This window comes from Coptis chinensis, chromosome 1 (genome assembly GCF_015680905.1).
Source record: "Coptis chinensis isolate HL-2020 chromosome 1, ASM1568090v1, whole genome shotgun sequence".
Classification (NCBI taxonomy): domain Eukaryota; kingdom Viridiplantae; phylum Streptophyta; class Magnoliopsida; order Ranunculales; family Ranunculaceae; genus Coptis; species Coptis chinensis.
Window position 1 is genome coordinate 25378150 of NC_141456.1, and position 18045 is coordinate 25396194.

General features: G+C 37.6%; 2 protein-coding genes across 2 annotated transcripts; both read right to left on the reverse strand.

Annotated features, from left to right (window-relative positions):
- Positions 1-672: 672 nt before the first annotated feature.
- Positions 673-1749, reverse strand: LOC147523133 (uncharacterized). Its single transcript, XM_086569667.1, has 3 exons — positions 1680-1749; positions 900-1597; positions 673-735 (listed from the first exon to the last, which is right to left on the reverse strand). The coding sequence occupies exons 1-3, from the start codon at positions 1747-1749 to the stop codon at positions 673-675; spliced, it is 831 nt and encodes a 276-aa protein (XP_086425793.1).
- LOC147523134 (uncharacterized) lies at positions 1701-6288 on the reverse strand. Its single transcript, XM_086597224.1, has 7 exons — positions 6144-6288; positions 5910-6003; positions 4764-4973; positions 4020-4489; positions 3713-3904; positions 3220-3642; positions 1701-3109 (listed from the first exon to the last, which is right to left on the reverse strand). Exons 1-7 carry the CDS (start codon positions 6216-6218, stop codon positions 1943-1945), a joined length of 2631 nt encoding a protein of 876 aa, XP_086453350.1. The 5' UTR covers positions 6219-6288; the 3' UTR covers positions 1701-1942.
- Positions 6289-18045: the final 11757 nt, after the last annotated feature.

Below are 18045 nucleotides of genomic sequence, written 5' to 3' on the forward strand. Positions count from 1 at the left end.
TTTAAAATTTAATCTATCTTTGTGTTTTCTCTCAATCCATACAACTTAACATAAACTAGTCAAAATTAAGTTTAAAGTGTACTCCACAATGAAACTTACTAAATTTGTACAATTTCTTATATCATACAACAATTGGATCGAGTGTAAATGTGTCACGTATAGCAAAAATTGTAAAAAAAAACGAAAAAATTGTAAAAATTGATAAGGCGCGCGCCTTGACAAAAAGCGCAAAAAAACGCAAAAAGCGCACGCCTTATATTACCTCTCGCGCCTTGGTCAAGGCGAGGCACTAAAAGTGCGCCTTGCGCTTTAAGCGCGCCTAGGCGTGCGCCTTGACTACACTGGACTAAACAATTTCAAGGTGGCCATATGCCCCACTTTCAACTCCTGAATTTGACGGTCTATTTATCATGTTTCCATCGTTTTCCATTCCCAGAGGGTATAAGAAAACAATTCGAAATAAGGAATGTGAAAACAACCTCTAAAATATTATCTTGATACAGGAGAAGAAGGAACAAGTACCAACTGCTACTCAGTTCAAGCAATATTTACACTATATTAAGAAATCTATCAGTCACAAAGAAGCAATTCATTTGCATAAACAATCGAGTTTCAGCAAATTGTGGAAACCAGTTTCAAAATAAAGCTGAGCGATCTCCCACGGGATATTGCTCAAGTAGTAACAATTTTTTGGGTAGATACATCACCACTTTTCTCTACTGTGATTCTATCCTTCTGTGGGTAACCGTAACCAGTGATACAGTCATACAGATGTGTAGGTCATTTCTTGATTAACGTACAAAAACATAGATCATTTGGTAAAGAAACTCCAAATTAACTAAAACTAGAGCCGAATGGTATATATGCTGCATAAGATTAGCAGTTCTTTACATGCTCACCGTAAGGTTCTGCATACCAGGAACCAATTCAGTGGCATCGGGGGAACCCAACTCAGACTGCAGTTTTCTTAGCGATTTGCCAAAATCTTCACACGCATGAGAGAAATGTTCTAAAGAGACTTCAAGGCTGAGGGCCTCTGCCTTCATTCCATTCACAGCACTGGATATATTATCAGATGCCACCTTTATGCTAGTAAGTTCTTGTGGAGGATAAAGGCATGCCCCAAGGTTGTCCACCTCTGCTACAATACATTGAGAAAGCCCCAATAATCTCTCCAATGAATTAACAGACTGGCAGCTTTCCATGTGGTCCGGACACTTCAGCAAACGCGTAATGAAACGCAGAAGTTCCTTGATGATGACAAGTATGTCAGATACAAAGCTGACAGCAGATTGGGCAATTATCATCTCTTCTGCTGACAAGTCATCACCAAGGTCATCTTCGCTTGAACTGTGATTACTGTGGGACTCATGGGAAGTTTCAGCAGCAGCATCCCTATCAAGAGCATCATCTACGGGATCATTGTTACCTGGCTTCAGATCCTTCAGCTCACGCACTACATCCTTCACAGATACTGCTGCCTGTGTTATGCCTCGCCCAATGGCTGTGTAGTTTGTGGTGGGAGTCTTCTTCAGGGATTCACAGGCCTCCCACACAGTGCCAGCTAGCGGCGGGATATGAGTCAAACTGCGAGAACCTGCACATCAACTTTTAAAAGTTCAATCATTATAGGTCTAAAGCAAAGATACGGTCACTGAAAGATCTTGATGTACAGTAACCATGTGGATGCATCAAAGATGTCCATAAGATGCATCGAGCTGGTCCCATTTGATTGAGTGCACAATTCATTTCCATATCAAATAAATAAAGAAAAATGTTTCTGGTTCCCCATCTCATTAAGTATTGAATAAGTTTAATATCTTTATAAGAACAGAAGAGCAATGAACCGGTTGTGTTCCATTCTGTCTTTCAACTCCAGGAGAGTGAACAACAATTTTCCATAGATTGAGCAGTAATGCCTATGAAGCTCTTGCAGGAATTCCTACTTCTCTTTACTTTTCTTTTTAAGGGCACCGCTTAGGGCTGCTCTTGTCTTTATCCATTCCTTCTCTGAATCATTGCTCCTCATGAAAGGGCAGACTCCGCTAATGACGATCTTCATAGGAGCTTTATTATTTGACGCATTACTCCCCATGGATTTGCTACGCGCAGTGTTGTCTATTTTACTATTTTCTGAATTCATTTCCACTTTGTCACTCTCGCCATCCAAACTAGCTGACGTCTTTTCTTCCTTGGCAGAGGGGCTAGAAAGCTTGTCATGCAGGATGGTATGCTTCCCAACATTGTTGGACTCGTTTACAGGAACTTCACTTGTAACCTGCTTCGTTGAGTTCTCTCGTTTGTTGTGAAAGGCGCCTGCAATGCCTGTACTGAAGTGATTTTGTGCATTTTGTCTTTTAGAAGCAATGTCTGGCACTATGTTTGAGATGCTGAAAGAACTATTGCCCATCTCACCAACCAGTTCCTTCCACGAGGACTTCTGACTCCATAAATGACCACCAGTTGTTACAGGGGCATTAGCTAGTACTTCAGCAGGTTGAGCTTCTTCAGGGGCTTTTGATTCTTGCTTAGGTGCATTAGCTAGTAGTTCCGTAGGTTGGGCTTCATTAGGTATCTTTGATTCTTTGGATAGGCTTCCAGATTGTACCATAATGGAGGCACCATCTCTACTGTCTGGTAGACTTTCATCCTTCAAATGTCCTACAGGTTCAGAGGAGCAAGTGGATTCAAATCTCACCTTTTTCATTGATTTATGCCTTTTCATTTCAGTGGAGCTTGCAGATTCAAAATCCGTAGACTTTGGCAAGATGTGGGAGATGCTGAATGAACTCTTGGCAGTCTCACCAACCAGCTCCCTCCAGCATGACTTCTGTTTCCACGAATGACCGGTAGTTAATTGTTGACTATTTCCTGTTTGCTTAGGTTGAGCCTCAACTGGACTCTTTGATGCCTCCAGGTTGGTCTCTGGGCACTCTTTCCTTTTGTGCATAGTAGATGTGAACTCATTTATGTTACTTTCATCAGATAGAAGTAGCCGAGGTTTCTTTGTAATTGTGTCTGACGGATTACCACTAACTTCCTTGTGAGCTTTGATCTTATTATGGTATGGAGCAACATTAGATGGTTGGAGCTTCCCAAATCCTGATTCCTGGAAGAAACAAATGTATAGCTCTTGTTAGATTTGGTGACCCGATAGAAATCCTTAAATAAAAAATAAAAAATATAGGGAGCTTTACCAATAGGCATAAAATAACATACCTGATCCACATTTTCCAGTCTCCCCTTTTCCACAGAACCCAGTTTGGTCTTCCCTCCTCTCACTATGTTAATCACAATGCTGTCACCGTCATTGTCCTCATCTGCTTCACTTTCACTCGGAAGATCATCTATTGAGTGTTTTGGACTCTCCTCCTCAGTGGGCACTTCGACCCTGCGACCCTCTGAACTCGGTTTAACTTCTCTATTAAATATCTTGTCCATCACAGATCTCATCATATTCAGCTCTTCCTCCTTCATTATCTCAGTTTGCTCTTCATTAGCAGATATTTGCTTCACCTTTGCTATTTCAGAAGCACCACAATGCTCCTCACAGTCACAGAAATGAATTGGGAGAGAAGGAACCTCAACGCGCCGGAAACTATATTTGTGCTTGCCAGTTCCACTGTAAGGCACTGATTTAAGCTGCATAAAAAATTTCAATTTCAGTATCTTAATATAATCTGTCAAAAATGACCCATGATATAAGAATTACCTTGTGTAACCTGGGAAAGAATATCTTAAGTTGTGTCTTATCTTGGGTCAAGAGCTTTGGCTTTTCTGGAATGTCAATGTTGTCCTGAGCAACTTCAACATCTTCTTCCCACTCTCGCCTCAGGCGAACTAGATAATGCTCCTTAGCCTTCTCGAGTCTCAATCTCCCTCCTTTCCATACACATCCGTTATACTGTCATATTATCAAGTCCAACAACACAACACAGTATCAACTTAAATGCAATGATATGTACAAGTAAATAAATGAAATGAAAAAGAGGGGGTAAGGAAAATATATATATACTGACCGCGCTGAAGAGTTTGTTGAGGGACTTATCCGAGGAAGGTTGGAAATCCACATAAGCAAAACTACGGCCGCTGGTTTTAACAAACTCAATGGATTTAACTGTCCCTAGAGACGAGAACGTCTTTTGTAAATCAGCCTCCGTTACTTTCTCTCCTAATCCTCCAACGAAGATTCTCATTGGTGCCTTCACCTCTTGTTCTTCGTTCAAATCATCACCAAGGTCATCTTCACTTGAACTGTGATTACTGTGGGACTCATGGGAAGTTTCAGCAGCAGCCCTATCAAGAGCATCATCTACTGGATCATTGTTACCTGGCTTCAGCTCACGCACTACATCCTTCACAGATACTGCTGCCTGTGTTATGCCTCGCCCAATGGCTGTGTAGTTTGTGGTGGAAGTCTTTTTCAGGGACTCACAGGCCTCCCACACAGTGCCAGCTAGCGGCGGGATATGAGTCAAACTGCGAGAACCTGCACATCAACTTTTAAAAGTTCAATCATTGCATTCCTACAAACAAGTCTCACACTTTCAATTTGCAAACAACAACAAGTGCATTCATCTAAAAAAAATAACAGCAATAAACTTTTACCAACTAGCAATCCTATAGAAAAGCTAAAGCAATTAAGCACCCAAGAAAAGGAGAAGAAGAACGAAAGACCAAGATGCAGTTCTATCCATTATATCTCCTGATATTTATACAAATCAGATGTTGTTGAAAAGACATGCGAAGAAGGAGAATATTACCATACGATAAGACTGCCTCTCTCAAAAATGTTAAACTGCACTCAACAACTTTCTTTGCAGATGCATGGATACAGGAAGAAAGAGTAGGTCCAGCACCAACTTTAGTCCCATGAGAAAGGAGGAGGAGCCCCTGAAGCATTTTGAAGTAAACACTCATGTTTTCTTCCAGAGCTTGCAATTCTGTCATTGCCTCTTTCCATAGCAACCCAGCTGCATAGAAAACAACCATGAGTAATGACTTGATTCCAGTAGAACATGTATACATAGTAACTTTCCTGGCTAACTCAGTTGTCTAAAAAGACCAAAATCAATATGTGATTAAGATGGGAAGTGATCATAAAACAGGGAGAAGACGAACCATTAGAAATTACCTATATTTTCCTTTTCATCAGCATGATTGTGATGTATGCCACGTACAAAGCTAAGCTCAATAACAATTGGGAAATCAACTTGAGATATAACTATGTTGATTTTCCCTAACATACTTTTAAAATCAAGTCCCCACTCAATTTATATGCTAAAACAAACTAAATTTTATGCTAAAAATATAAGATAAAAAAGTAATGAGATAAAATAAGGAGTGTCCCCGAGTTTTTCGCTATCCAATAATGTAATCTTGAGTAGTAACACGAGATGGCCCTAAGTTGTGCCAGGGTATTTCCATAAGATGAACACTAGTCCTGGAAAGAGCAGGATAACACCGTTTCTTATTGCTAGGATATTTTCTTACCTGAGAGAAGGCTATACTGGGAGCAACACATGGGGATACTTGTTAGCAGCCCAAGACCATTGAATACTTTAAAGCCATGAAGAAATAGCTACAATTAATGACCAATTCAACGGAACTTTGAGGGCACATTGTGGTGGTGTGTGGGACTACACAGTCTGATGCTAAAAGTCAACATGTACGTTCCTTTATAAGCAAAGTAGCGCACTTCCCTCATAGACCTTCCCCAACATCCTACCACATTTCTCTATGCTTACATTCGCAGAACCCGCACCCACAAATAATTTTCTCAACTAAAACAGTAAAGAAGCCACACTTAATTACTTAATCCACATGCAACCATCATACCATCAATTAAAACAAGAACAGAACAAAATTACTTCTACACACACACACACAAAATAGGTAGAGAATAATACCTATTGTAGCCTGTTTTGATACTTGGTCTGCCATTGCAACCACTTGTTCCCATGGTACTTTCTCAAGTGTAGAAGCAGGTGCTTCTTGAAACAACTACAGTAACAAAAAAAAAACATAACAATAACATATTAAGAAACAACAACACCCAAAGTGGGGGAAAAAAACATACTTTCTAACAAAAAGAAGAGTCAAAATAAAATTTTGAAAAGAATAAGTTAAGAAATAGGCTTTACCTGAATAGTCTCTTGAATACCATCTGTATATGATTTTAGAGTTCGAGTAAGGTACTTTTTTCCAGCTTTCGCCATTTTTTTTTTTTTTTTTTTTTGTTTCTTTCTTGCCGCTGTGTTCTTGGAAAAGTTTTGGGATTTATGAACGAAGCCCAATTTAATGTATGTATTTGGGCTGGATCAAGCCTACAGGCCCAATAGTAAAGGCCCAACCCAACAATTGGACCAATCCCGAGATGCAATTGGGCTTGAAGCACGAGAAAATAGAAAAAAGCTCAGAGTTTACAAATATGAAATATGAAATGAGTGTTTCTTCAATGTGCATCACATTGAGTAGACTCAATGAGCACAATTTGTTGCTTTTGATTTGAGTAGACTCAATGTCGTAATTCCAAATTCGGTGAATTGCTGGATCGGACGTTGAATAATGTATCATTCCATTCTTGCCCGTTGAAAGTGGTAGAGATGTTTTAATCCCATTTTGGACGTGGTCCCTACACAAAAAGTAGTTTTGACAAAAACACAGTTACATTTATACCCTTCGTCCTCTCTCTCCTTATTTTCTCTCAAGAACCCTCTTTCTCATCGCTTTCTCTGTCTATCCTAGTTTAACACTTTCCAAATTAAGGCTTGTGTTTTCTTCTAACCCACTAAGAAGGTTCTACATATGTTGTCATACCATTAAAAAAAATGTATATGTTGTCATAGGAAAACGTTGGTATCATCTTCCAAAAACAGGCTACTTATTTCCATCGCTAAAGTGATGGTAGTGACCATTATACAATAGTTTGAACTAATAGGAGATTGTAGCCTGCAAGATAGATTTCAAGATATTGGCTTCTCCTTTACTTAGCTATCTCATTCAAGATGTATTTTGCCAATTAAAAAATCGTAACCCACTAACAATTATGTGAAGTTGATGAGATTGGTTACTAAAAATCGTAATCTAGATGAGATTGGTTACTATGAACTTGATTTGTAGATTATTTGTCATTTAATGTTTGTGTTTGGCGTGATGACAAGTACTATGTGCTTCGGTGAGCTATTCCTCCACCTATATACTATTATTCAATATAATGTCTTAATTCCTTGTTATGTTGTTTCTATGTTCATTTTCAGAATAAATTTCTACAACAATAATGAATATTAAAAAGGCTAAGGAAAAGGAGCCCTCAAATAGCTAGAATGAGACGAATTTAACAGCACCATGCACATAATGTCGTACAAGTGAGATACAATGTCTTACTATGATTATATTTAGTTCAGTTAAACGTGTATTTAACAGCACGACATAATGTCGTACATGTGAGATACAATGTCTTACTATGATCATATTTAGTTCAGTTAAACGTGTATTTTCAGGTTATCTAAATACGAATTATTTGAGAATGAAAGCCAACTTTTGGTGGAAAAGTCATGTAGAGATGAGAACATTTGATGAGTACTGAATTATTGGAAAGAGACCTGAAGCAGTAGTACGTGCAATAGGGACGAAAACCATATTAAGCGTGTATTATATTTTCAGGTTATCCAAATACGAATTTAACATCACCACGCATATCATGTCGTACAAGTGAGCTACAATGTCTTACTATGATCATATTTAGTTCAGTTAAATGTGTATTTTCAGGTTATCCAAATACGAATGTTACAATACTACATAATGTCGTACATATGAGATACAATGTCTTCATATATAAATATTGTGGAAGGGTATTAGGGGTATTTCATACTATCATCAAGTGGAGGCCACGTCTGAAAGTGGAATAAATCTTCTTTGACACATTCAACGGGTTATTTTGTCCTACTCTTTAAGTCAACATCTGATTCAAGAATTTACCCTTCAAAATTTCCAACAAAGTGAAATTTCAAAACGTCTTTAACACAATCTTAAGTATTAGATAATCCACACGTTTAACTTTTAATCGTTGCTGGCATGCTAGCAAAGCTTCAGCAAATATATACTAACTTTACTAAGGTAAAAAATGCCAAAGAATGGTTGGTATGCACTAATGGTTGGTATCCATTTGCCACCTCTTCATCTGCACAGAAATCACTAGAGTAAAAAAGAGTTGGATTGCTGACAAAAAATAAATAATAAAATAAAATAGTTAGATTCAAGAAGTACCATGCTGAATGGAGGGGACTATGAAGAATGTTAGCCCAAATTTCATCAATAATAACTAGAAAGGCATGTACTTTGCTTTCTTGTTTTTGAATTTCTTTGATAGTCTCATTTGCTTGATTCATAGTGTAAATGTCTAATTTTATTCTACATGATTAATAAAACATTACACTAATGATTTAAGACTTAGCTCTAACTTCGGATGAAGAAATGGATGGTTTTGGTTGGTGAAAATAGTTGCTCTTCATAAGTAAGAAGATGCTTACGTATCTAGCACTATGTAGTGAGACTAGAATCAAGTGTGTTGGAATCAAGCCAACGTAGTTCTGAAAGTGATTTTTATAGGCATTGAGGGTGTACATATGATAGGACACATGTGGTGGTATGAACAGATGTGCAGTTAATATAAACACGTGTGTAGTAGCTCTAAGTGTTAGGTTGTTTGAGCTGGCATAGGGCGTAATGATGGTAAGAACAATGTAATGATGGTAAATAGTTGTAATGATTTGGGTATTACGGCGGGTGGAGGCCTAATGCTAATGCTAGCAATGATGAGAGTAATAGGTGATGATGTCACTAGATGAAGTCAAGTGACGAGTTATTGATGTTGTTCTGATCTTTGATGCTGAGTGAGCGAGTGCTCATGTTCTTGGAGTCGAGTTGGTGGAGTCGTTGTGTACGTGTGGACTGTGTGCACATCACGTGTTTGATAGGATGTCCCTTACACATAGTTTCGTATATGTAAGGCATTTGGGGTTTCCCGAATTCTTGAGGCTTGACGCTTCGACTAACTCTAATCTTCCACTCCTCCATATGTTACTTGGAGAAGCAACAAGTGAGGTAAATCAAACTTATATGCACATGTCCAAGTACCATAATAAATCCAATTCCTTGTATCATACCATCCAAAATGTAAGGAAGACAACAAATAGAGATTTCTTGTAATCACACACAAATTCTTATTTTCCAAATATCCATATTCCATATAACAGTTAATAGTTGATATTGTGGTAAAATAAGAAGCTCCAATTCAACCAATGAAATTGCTTAAAAGAATAACCAGAACCCGACCCATTTTCACCAACTTTTCCTGTATCCAGATCATAAAAGATCCAATTAAAAGTACAAAAGCCAAAAGCCGTACAAGATGCATAGAAGTTACACTAAGAGCATCATCAACGTGCTGCTAAAAAAAAATTGTGACACGTCAGCTTTTTGAGTCAGCAAAAATTGTTAAAATCATGTTATGTACCAATGCATTTTTTTTTTCTAAATTTTTGGTTTCTATTTTGGGCTGGAATACTTGTCTTGTCCCCTTTTTTTTTTACAGGGTAAACTTGTCATGTCCATTATTCCCTCCATTTCCTTGGCGCCAATTTATTTTGGCTCCCAACGGTACAAAATCCAGACGTTTCAATTTTTTATTAAAAAAAAATAGAAACAAGTTTGAATGGTAAAACTTGACCCGTCCCATTTGCAAGTGCGGCGGGAAAACTTGTCTCGTCTGACCCGTTGCTAAAATTGTCACTATTTTGGTTGTGAATTTAACAATTGTTAAGATAGAAACAAGATTTTAGCAGCTCGTTGGTGGCCCAAATTGCCAAAAACAATGCTACCTGTCACATTAGAAATGGTTTTAAGCAGTGCGTTGATGATGCTCTAAAGTGTTATGAAAAAGGCAGAAAACATCAATGTTGATATATATATAACACTTTTTATACAGCAATTTATACAATGGTCTATATCTCACTCTACAAATTCATTTAAGATTTGATTTTTTGTGGATCTCACATTCTCACCATAGAGAACATCCCTACAAAAAATGGACTAGTTTGGAAATTTCTAAATATGCCAAAAGAGGGTTGCAAAATTTCAAATCCCGGCCGTTAAAAAAAATCATATTTTCAAATATACTTTTGAAAGGGATAGAGATTTCGAAATGAACTAAAATTTTGTGGATATGATCTATATAGTGATAAGATCATATCCACAAAGTATTAGCTCTTAGATCAACTTAAAAAAGGGTGTTGTATAAACTGTTGTATAAAAAGTGTTGTATATGGATCCCTTTATCCGATCAATATATATATACTAGTGAATGCCTGTGTCAGTCAGCACTCTTGACACAATACTTGTGCTTGTTTTTCTTTTTCGTGAAATAACTCCCAAAAAACGATCTCTATTGGTAGCAGGGGATCAGATCGATGTTATTACTTATTTCACGCGCACACTCAAGTGAGCTTATCGGAGTTGATAAGCACCCAAAACTGTAATATAAAACCCCGTAGAGACTTAGCATTTTGGTTAATTATGTATTTAATAATCATGAAATAATCGTATTTTCGTGCTTTTGCAGGTTTGAGCAATCAACGTGAAAATGAGTATAAAAGCTTGTATTTAAGCACAGAATAGGGTGTCTACCTGAAGTTTCCAATTTAGCCCACGTAAGGCCCAACTAAAGCCCAAAGAAGCAAAAAGGACAAATTCAAGTGAGTACAGGATGAACGTGTTGAAAAGCTTCAAACTCTAGAAGCCCATATCTTCTGAACCTGGACTCCAATGGCGGAAAATGAACCATCAGAATGATCAGTGCGATGAGCTCTGCACATAGGCGAGACTTTATAACAAGTCAACTTTTGGACCCGCCACTGGTCGAAGCATGAGGGATCCACTATGCGGACACACAGGAATTGGTGACCAAGCTCACACCTCAAGCTTCAACACACGTGTCAATTTGCATGAAAGACTTTTGTGCATAACTTTGGCACAAAGTCTTATTTGGTGGGCACAAATCATTAGGTGCATAAAATCTTCATTAGGTGGCAATTAAGTTATCAAATGATAAAAAGTATTGAGTGGTAATTAAATGGACAGTTGGTATTCATGTGAAGGAAAGGAAAAAGAGCACTCTCATTTGCTATAAAAAGATGTCTTCAGTAGCAAGACACAACTTTTGCTCCGTAGTTTAGTTTTGTTATAGAGTTTAAAAGTTTCCATGTAAGGTTTTTAGTAATGTAATTTGTTTTATATCTAAGTTGTTAACAAAAAACTTTTTTATGTCTTTACATGTACTCCAATAAAATCTTTATATCTAAATTAGAGGTTTATGTCTTTTTGTTATTTCATTTACCAACCATTAGATTTCTTTATTAGATTCACATTTTTAGTAACTTGCATATTAAGTCACCTAGGAAAATAGGTTTAAATAATATTTGTAAAATCCTGCTCACATAAGTTCCTCTTAGAGAAATTTCCGTTTGGTTTTTAACTAGAGTTCTAGCCATTTGGTTTGGAATGAAACCCTCACTCCAAGTATATTGAAACGTGCACGTGAGCGAGGTATTTGAACGGTCGAATTCGAGTGTGCGTGAGAAACGCGTTCTTTACACTTGCAAAAGTACAATTATTAGGAGTCTTATATATGCATGTCATTTCCCGTAAATCAACTCATGGCACCTACTGCTTACATACCAACTCATGTGGAAAGCAGGCTGCGTGGGTCATACCAAATATAATGATCAAAATTGTTTTCAGTGCTACTACATAGAAACTAAAAGTACGTATGAACCAAAAAGCGTTTGCAGAGATACGACAATGAATCGAACCAGCTATCAATTGGATTGGAAAGATGCTACAAAGCAATTTCTTCATAAAATTGCAATGTGCAAACAGCGATGTAAAGGTCTGATTGGTTTCAACAATTTATTTTGCAAGTATATGGCTACCCTCATGGATAGGTGCATCCAAAACAAAATGTGTGACGATATAATTTGGTACCTTTTAACTTTCTTTCTTGGTTTCAAACCAAGATTTTTCTAAAACATTTTTATGGACAGAGATAAAATGGTATCAGGTTTAACGAATAATTTGATATTTAGTTTTTACGAACATGTATAATCAATTTGCTTAAAAAGGGTGTTGTTGGGGATGTCTTAAACCAAGGTTGCAGAATGCAACACTAAATGGGTTCGTTTCTTACAACAATTTCAGTTTTGCACATTTGATTTATCTGGGACTATATAGGTAAAAAAATATTATAATTCCTAGACAACATTACAATTCAATTTATCTGAGAAAAGTAATTTAGCAGATTGACTTGCAAATTGCCGTGGATTCAACTCAGTCCCAGAGGCTTCAGGAGGATTAGTTCTCGAGTATGTATGCCAAATGCTCTTGAAAGTTACATTGCAAAGGAAAGTGCTCTTGGATCGAAACACATAGATTCATTGTACATGGCACTTAAATTATGATAAAACAACTAATTAAGCTCAAACCCCAATTCATTAAAAAAAAAATTGGCTCCTGGAGTGCTCTATCTTATTAATAAAATTAACCGAAAACCTCAAAATCAATCTCCATCATCATCAATAGCTACTCCTCTGCAATACTGTTCATTCTTTCTTCTCCATTAAATTGAATTGAAGGATGTGGATGGTTTGTGTCTCTGACAGTCAAAAACATTAAATTGTGTAGTGTAAAACCCAAAGAGGAGTGGAAATAGAGGTGGGGAAAAAAGTAGAGTTTTGTTATTGGGGCAGTAGGAGTGAAGAAGACGAAAAAAAACAAAAACTCGTGTTTTTCTTGTTCGAACTCGCGACTTAATGTAAGAAAAGCCCGTAATAACCAAGTGAGACCCGTTTCCGTCAGTGCACCGGTTTTACCAATTAATTGTGTTTCACAGCAGCTGTTTGATCTTGCTCAAAATGATTTGGACTGTCCTTTGTGTGTTATTTTGGCCTGTAACGGGAAAAAAAAACCTTATCTTATTAGATAGATAGGGGAGGGATAGAGCCACTCCATCAACTTACAAATTGAATTAAGACCTCATTTTTTGTGGATAAGATCTTCTCACAATGGATAGCATGCCTACATAATTTCATCCTATTTGGATATGTCTAACCTTCTGAAAACTAGTGTTCAATTTTGAACGTTTATCTAACGGTCCAAAATTTTCCGATTTCATAATAACATTTGATTAGATTAGATATATTTGAATGAGCTGAAATTTGGTGGGTATGTTATTCATGGTGGGGAGATCATATCTATAAAATATCAGCCCTTAATTCAACTGGTAGGATGAGATATGACTTTGTACATTTTGGGAGTGGCTCTATCTCTCCCCCATGGATTATATATATATATACAATTTTTCTCTAAAAAGTAGCTACTTAAGTTAACTTAAAATAAGTACGTAAATAAAACTTCAACTAGAAAATGAATTCAAACCTAATTTTTTGTAGTTATGAAGCACTCACCATAAATATCATCTCCACAAAATTTCCGTTCATCGGGAAACCTCTAACATAGATAAAAATTGTTGTCATATTTAAAAAGAAATCAACCGGTCCAGAAATGTCGAGTTTTTGCAATCATTTTTTTACCAATGTAAGAGGTTTCCAAATGAGTTAAAATTTTGTAGAGATGATCATGTATTATGGTGAGTATATCATATCCACAAAAAATTAGGGTTAAATTCATTTTCTATGTGAAGTTTTACTTACGTACTTATTTCAAGTTAACTTAAGTAGCTACTTTTTAGAGAAGTATATATATATACGCGCCTTCGGCGCATCCCCCCACCCGTACGACATAGATATGTGTGCCTTTGCCCCCGACGCGCATCCCCCCACCCCAGTACGGATATACGCGTCTTTGGCTCCCTCGACGCACATCCCCCTTTTCCAGAGTCCCAACAACCTATAAAAGTTCAGCCCAAAAATAGTCCACACTTTTTTTGTATGGGGTGGGTGAGGTGAGAAAAACTTTTAAACTCACCCCAAAAAACTGTTTCGTGCCGAAGGCGCGGCTGGCCTTGCGCCGAAGGCGCGACGTGTTGTTTCATGCCGAAGGCACGCATTTCAGCACGTGTACGCCTTGCGCCGAAGGCGCGACGAGTTGTCGGAGGTAGCGCGGCAGGCGTGTCGAGGTCTCGCAGGCTGTAGGCACGGGCATATCCTAGTATAATAAGAAGAGGAGTTGTTGATAACTTGATATGCATTGGTCCAATGAACATTTCAACTGTGTCGGCAGCCTAAGACAAATTTTGAGCGAGGCCAAGGCAAATTGCAAATATTTTTTTTAAAAAAAAAAAGGGTTTTGCACTTAAAGACCTTATTCTAAATTTCACTCCCCTAACAAAGCTTAAGGGAAGTAGGAACTAATTCCTAATCCTTATTTTTGAGGGGTATCCCAGTTATTTTACACGGTCGCATTTTCTTTGTAGGTGACACGTGGCAAAAGGCTTTGGAAAAAGAGTATTTTGGTCATTTTAGATCATTTTGGCCAACTTTGTATTAAATTGCGTGCTTTTGTTATCATGTATCTTCTAATGTGGACGCAATATGCAATTCATCCACATTAAGTCATTAAATGATGAAAATCCTATTTGTGCTCTTCATTAAGTTTAAAAATACATTTTGGGGGAGTAAAATATTATATTTATTTTGGAGTGAATTTTTCATTTCATTTTATACGTCCAATTGATTGTTTAAGTGGCTTATTATGCATGTGGACTTAGGCCTCCCCGATTGATTCTACCATAGAGGCTAATGATAGACAATAACTCCCCCCCCACCCCCCCAGCTTACAACTTTCATCGTACTGTGCTCTCCAAAGAGCAACTCTTTTCAAAATCTCAAAGGGTGCTGAGTTGGAATCTCATTCTAAGGATTCTTGCGGTTCCGAAGAATCCAGCAACAGGAGAACTAGGAACGGAGAGCTTTACCCCCTTTTCCTCCTATTGTAATTTGTTTAATTATATATATCTGAAAAAAAATGTTATTTTGGAGTGAATATATTTCATTCAATATATAAGTGTTTAATCACAATTCACACACCCCAATCTACAACACATTTAATTATACATACAAATTGAACATATATACAACCGAAGAAAACGACAAATGGAAAACGGGTATTCTTGAAAAAAATAAGAAAACAAGAAAACAGGTCTACCTCAAATCAAAATCAAGAAATGAAGAAAAGAAAAGGCAACGATGGAAATAAAAGTGATTACCTTAGAATGGAAAGTAGTATAACAACCGAATCAAGACGGTCACTATGGTGGTGGATGATAGGATCGTTCCATGTCTTATGTATGTATATAGTTAACTAGTCACCTATGTATTGTATACTATTCAAATGTAGTTATCTTACCTGTTGAGTAGTTATGAAACTTCTCCAACTCCTCCAATGGATAGGAGTGTTTGTGTATATATATTACCATATGGCCAATACATAAAATAGAGAAGTTCAACTATTCCTTATTATAATGCCTTCTATCATGTTTTCTTATTCTTCTTTTCTTAATTATGAATATTAATTCTCATCTATATAATGTGTACGTATCATTTGGTATCAGAGCAAAGTTAATTATGGCATATGGAATTAGTTTTGCAAGTTCCTCCCTATCTAAAGAAATATTGCGTGAGGTAGATCTCAAAAGTCTACTTAAAAAGTAAAAAAAAGTAAAAAATATGAAGAAAATTATAGGAAAATCTTGCAAAAATTGTTTGCCCTGATGCGAAATACGATTATATGGTTACCACTCTCACTCGACAAATGTCTTAAAATAATTTTCCTCTACGGAATGAAGGTGGTGAAAAGACTAATTATTCTATATAACAGGGGGCTGTATCCGAACGCGAGTAATTCGCTTGGATTTTCCTCGCTTTGATGGTGATGATCCAAACGGGTGGGTGTATGTATTGTGCCGAGCAATTTTTTTCTCATCACCATATTGACTTGGATCAGTGCATGACGATTGTCTCTTTTCATTTAGAAGGGGAAGCACTTCAATTAATGGTTCAGATGGATGGGCAAAGCTTCTAGACCACTCTCCTGCCAGGAATTTCTGAAAGGATCAATTTCAAAATTTGGATTGTCTCCATCTGAGGACCATAATCACGCCTCTCGCAAAGTTGAAACAGGTTACGATTCGATTTGATGTGCAAATGTTTAAACCTCAAAATGTGGTGTCTGCAATTGGCCTAGCAAGCTTACAAGAAGAAAAACTAGCAAGAAGAAGAAAAAGCTTCCCGCGAAAATGTTTAAGGAAATGGCGTAACCGGGTGGAACCAAGCAATGAACCAGGTCTTTTAGGACCAAAGCCTACAATTCCACCCATTAAACACTTGACGCAGGAAGAAATGGCAGAAAGACGCAAGAAGAATCTTTGTTATAATTGTGACGAAAAATATGCTCGTGACACCATTGTAAGAAGAAACGATTATTCTTGATTGAGGGAGATTGGTCTGATGGTGACGAAGAAAAGGAGGTGGAGAATACTAGTTTTGGCACTGAACAAGACCAAAACTTGACGCCGAGCAACTGGAAATTTTTCTTTACGCCATTAGCCGGATCACATGCTCCACAAACTATGTGGGCTTCGTTAAAGGCCAATCTATCATGGTGCTAATTGATTATGGAAGCACACATAATTTCTTCGACAAAACTTTAACAAAAAGGCTTGGTTACCCAAAACACTACCAAAAAGGCTTGGTTATCCAATTACTTCTTACGATAATTTAGATGTAATGCTGGCCGATGGAGAGAGGGTTTCCTGTAATAGGAAGTGCACAGGAGTAGCAGTGAAGTTACAATTATACACATTCACAACAGATTTTCACGACATTCATAACAGATTTTCACGTGTTGAAGTTAGGTGCGTGGTTGTGATATGGTTTTGGGGGCTCAATGGCCATGCACCTTGGGTCTGATTCTTTGGGATTTTACTCACATGTGGATGCAATTTTTGACTAAAGGACATGAGTTTAAACTCTCTGGTTCTCAAGTTAATCCTATCTAGACTATTAGTGCCCATTGCATGGAACATCCGGTGAACAATGGCGATTAAGTGGGAATGATAGGTTGTTTGTACTCCATTGCTGAAATTCCTTCACAAAGTCAAATAGTGGAGTATCCTGATCTTCAACAATTGTTCCAGCAATACAAAGATGTTTTCGAAACTCCTCATGGCTTACCTCTGCAAAGATTACATGACCACAAGATCAAATTGGTCCAAGGCGGCCAACCAACAAATGTTAGGCCCTATCGGTACCCTCATTTCCAAAAGAATGAAATTGAGAGAATTGTTTATGAAATGCTAGATTTTGGTGTTATTAAAAAAAAAAAAAAAAACTAGGGTTAAGGAAGAACCCCACCTGTTATATTGCAAATAGTTAAACCTTACAAAGCCTCCCTAAGAGTAGATCATTAAAAGGAGGAACTCGAAGACACAACAATAACAATAGGCTTCAAGCTTAACATACTTAAGATAACACATTGACCATGCTACATTCGAACCTAAAAAAGTAGGCATAGTAATCTTACTTCCTAGTCATGATGTCTGTAAAGGTTATATTTGGTTTTACCTTACAGATTCACGAAAGGGAGGGGGATGATGTGTAAATATGATATTGACCGAGTTCATATGGACGAACTGCCTACGTATCAAGTTCTCTCTCTGGGGGGGACTTGAATCATGTCAGACGTAGCTCCTCATCCTCTTTTTATAGGCAAGATACCCGCACCTCTTGCTTCAGGTCAGATCCAAATCTTTAGGTCACTTATGAGCCATGAAGGCGAGTTATGATGGACCAATGAGTTACGTGCCTGAAGCTACGGTCTTGATGGTTGTAGTAAAGGCTTATGTTACCAGCTGTTGTGGCGCGAGAGAAGCGAGCACTATGGAGATCGCTTCAGGGTGAGATCGCCTACTCGACTCGAGCTTCTTTGGAGCGAGCTTACAGGCTGAGTATGCGAGCTCGGTCGATGGTGATA

Coding starts and splice junctions, on each gene's coding strand:
- LOC147523134 (XM_086597224.1), bottom strand. CDS start 6,218: ATGGCGAAAGCTGGAAAAAAGTACCTTACTCGAACTCTAAAATCATAT. Junction 4,974..5,909: donor ATCAAAACAGGCTACAATAG/GTATTATTCTCT, acceptor TTTTCTATGCAG/CTGGGTTGCTATGGAAAGAG. Junction 3,905..4,019: donor TCAACAAACTCTTCAGCGCG/GTCAGTATATAT, acceptor ATAATATGACAG/TATAACGGATGTGTATGGAA.
- LOC147523133 (XM_086569667.1), bottom strand. CDS start 1,749: ATGAATTGTGCACTCAATCAAATGGGACCAGCTCGATGCATCTTATGG. Junction 1,598..1,679: donor ATCTTTGATGCATCCACATG/GTTACTGTACAT, acceptor GTTGATGTGCAG/GTTCTCGCAGTTTGACTCAT. Junction 736..899: donor CTGGTATGCAGAACCTTACG/GTGAGCATGTAA, acceptor GGTTACCCACAG/AAGGATAGAATCACAGTAGA.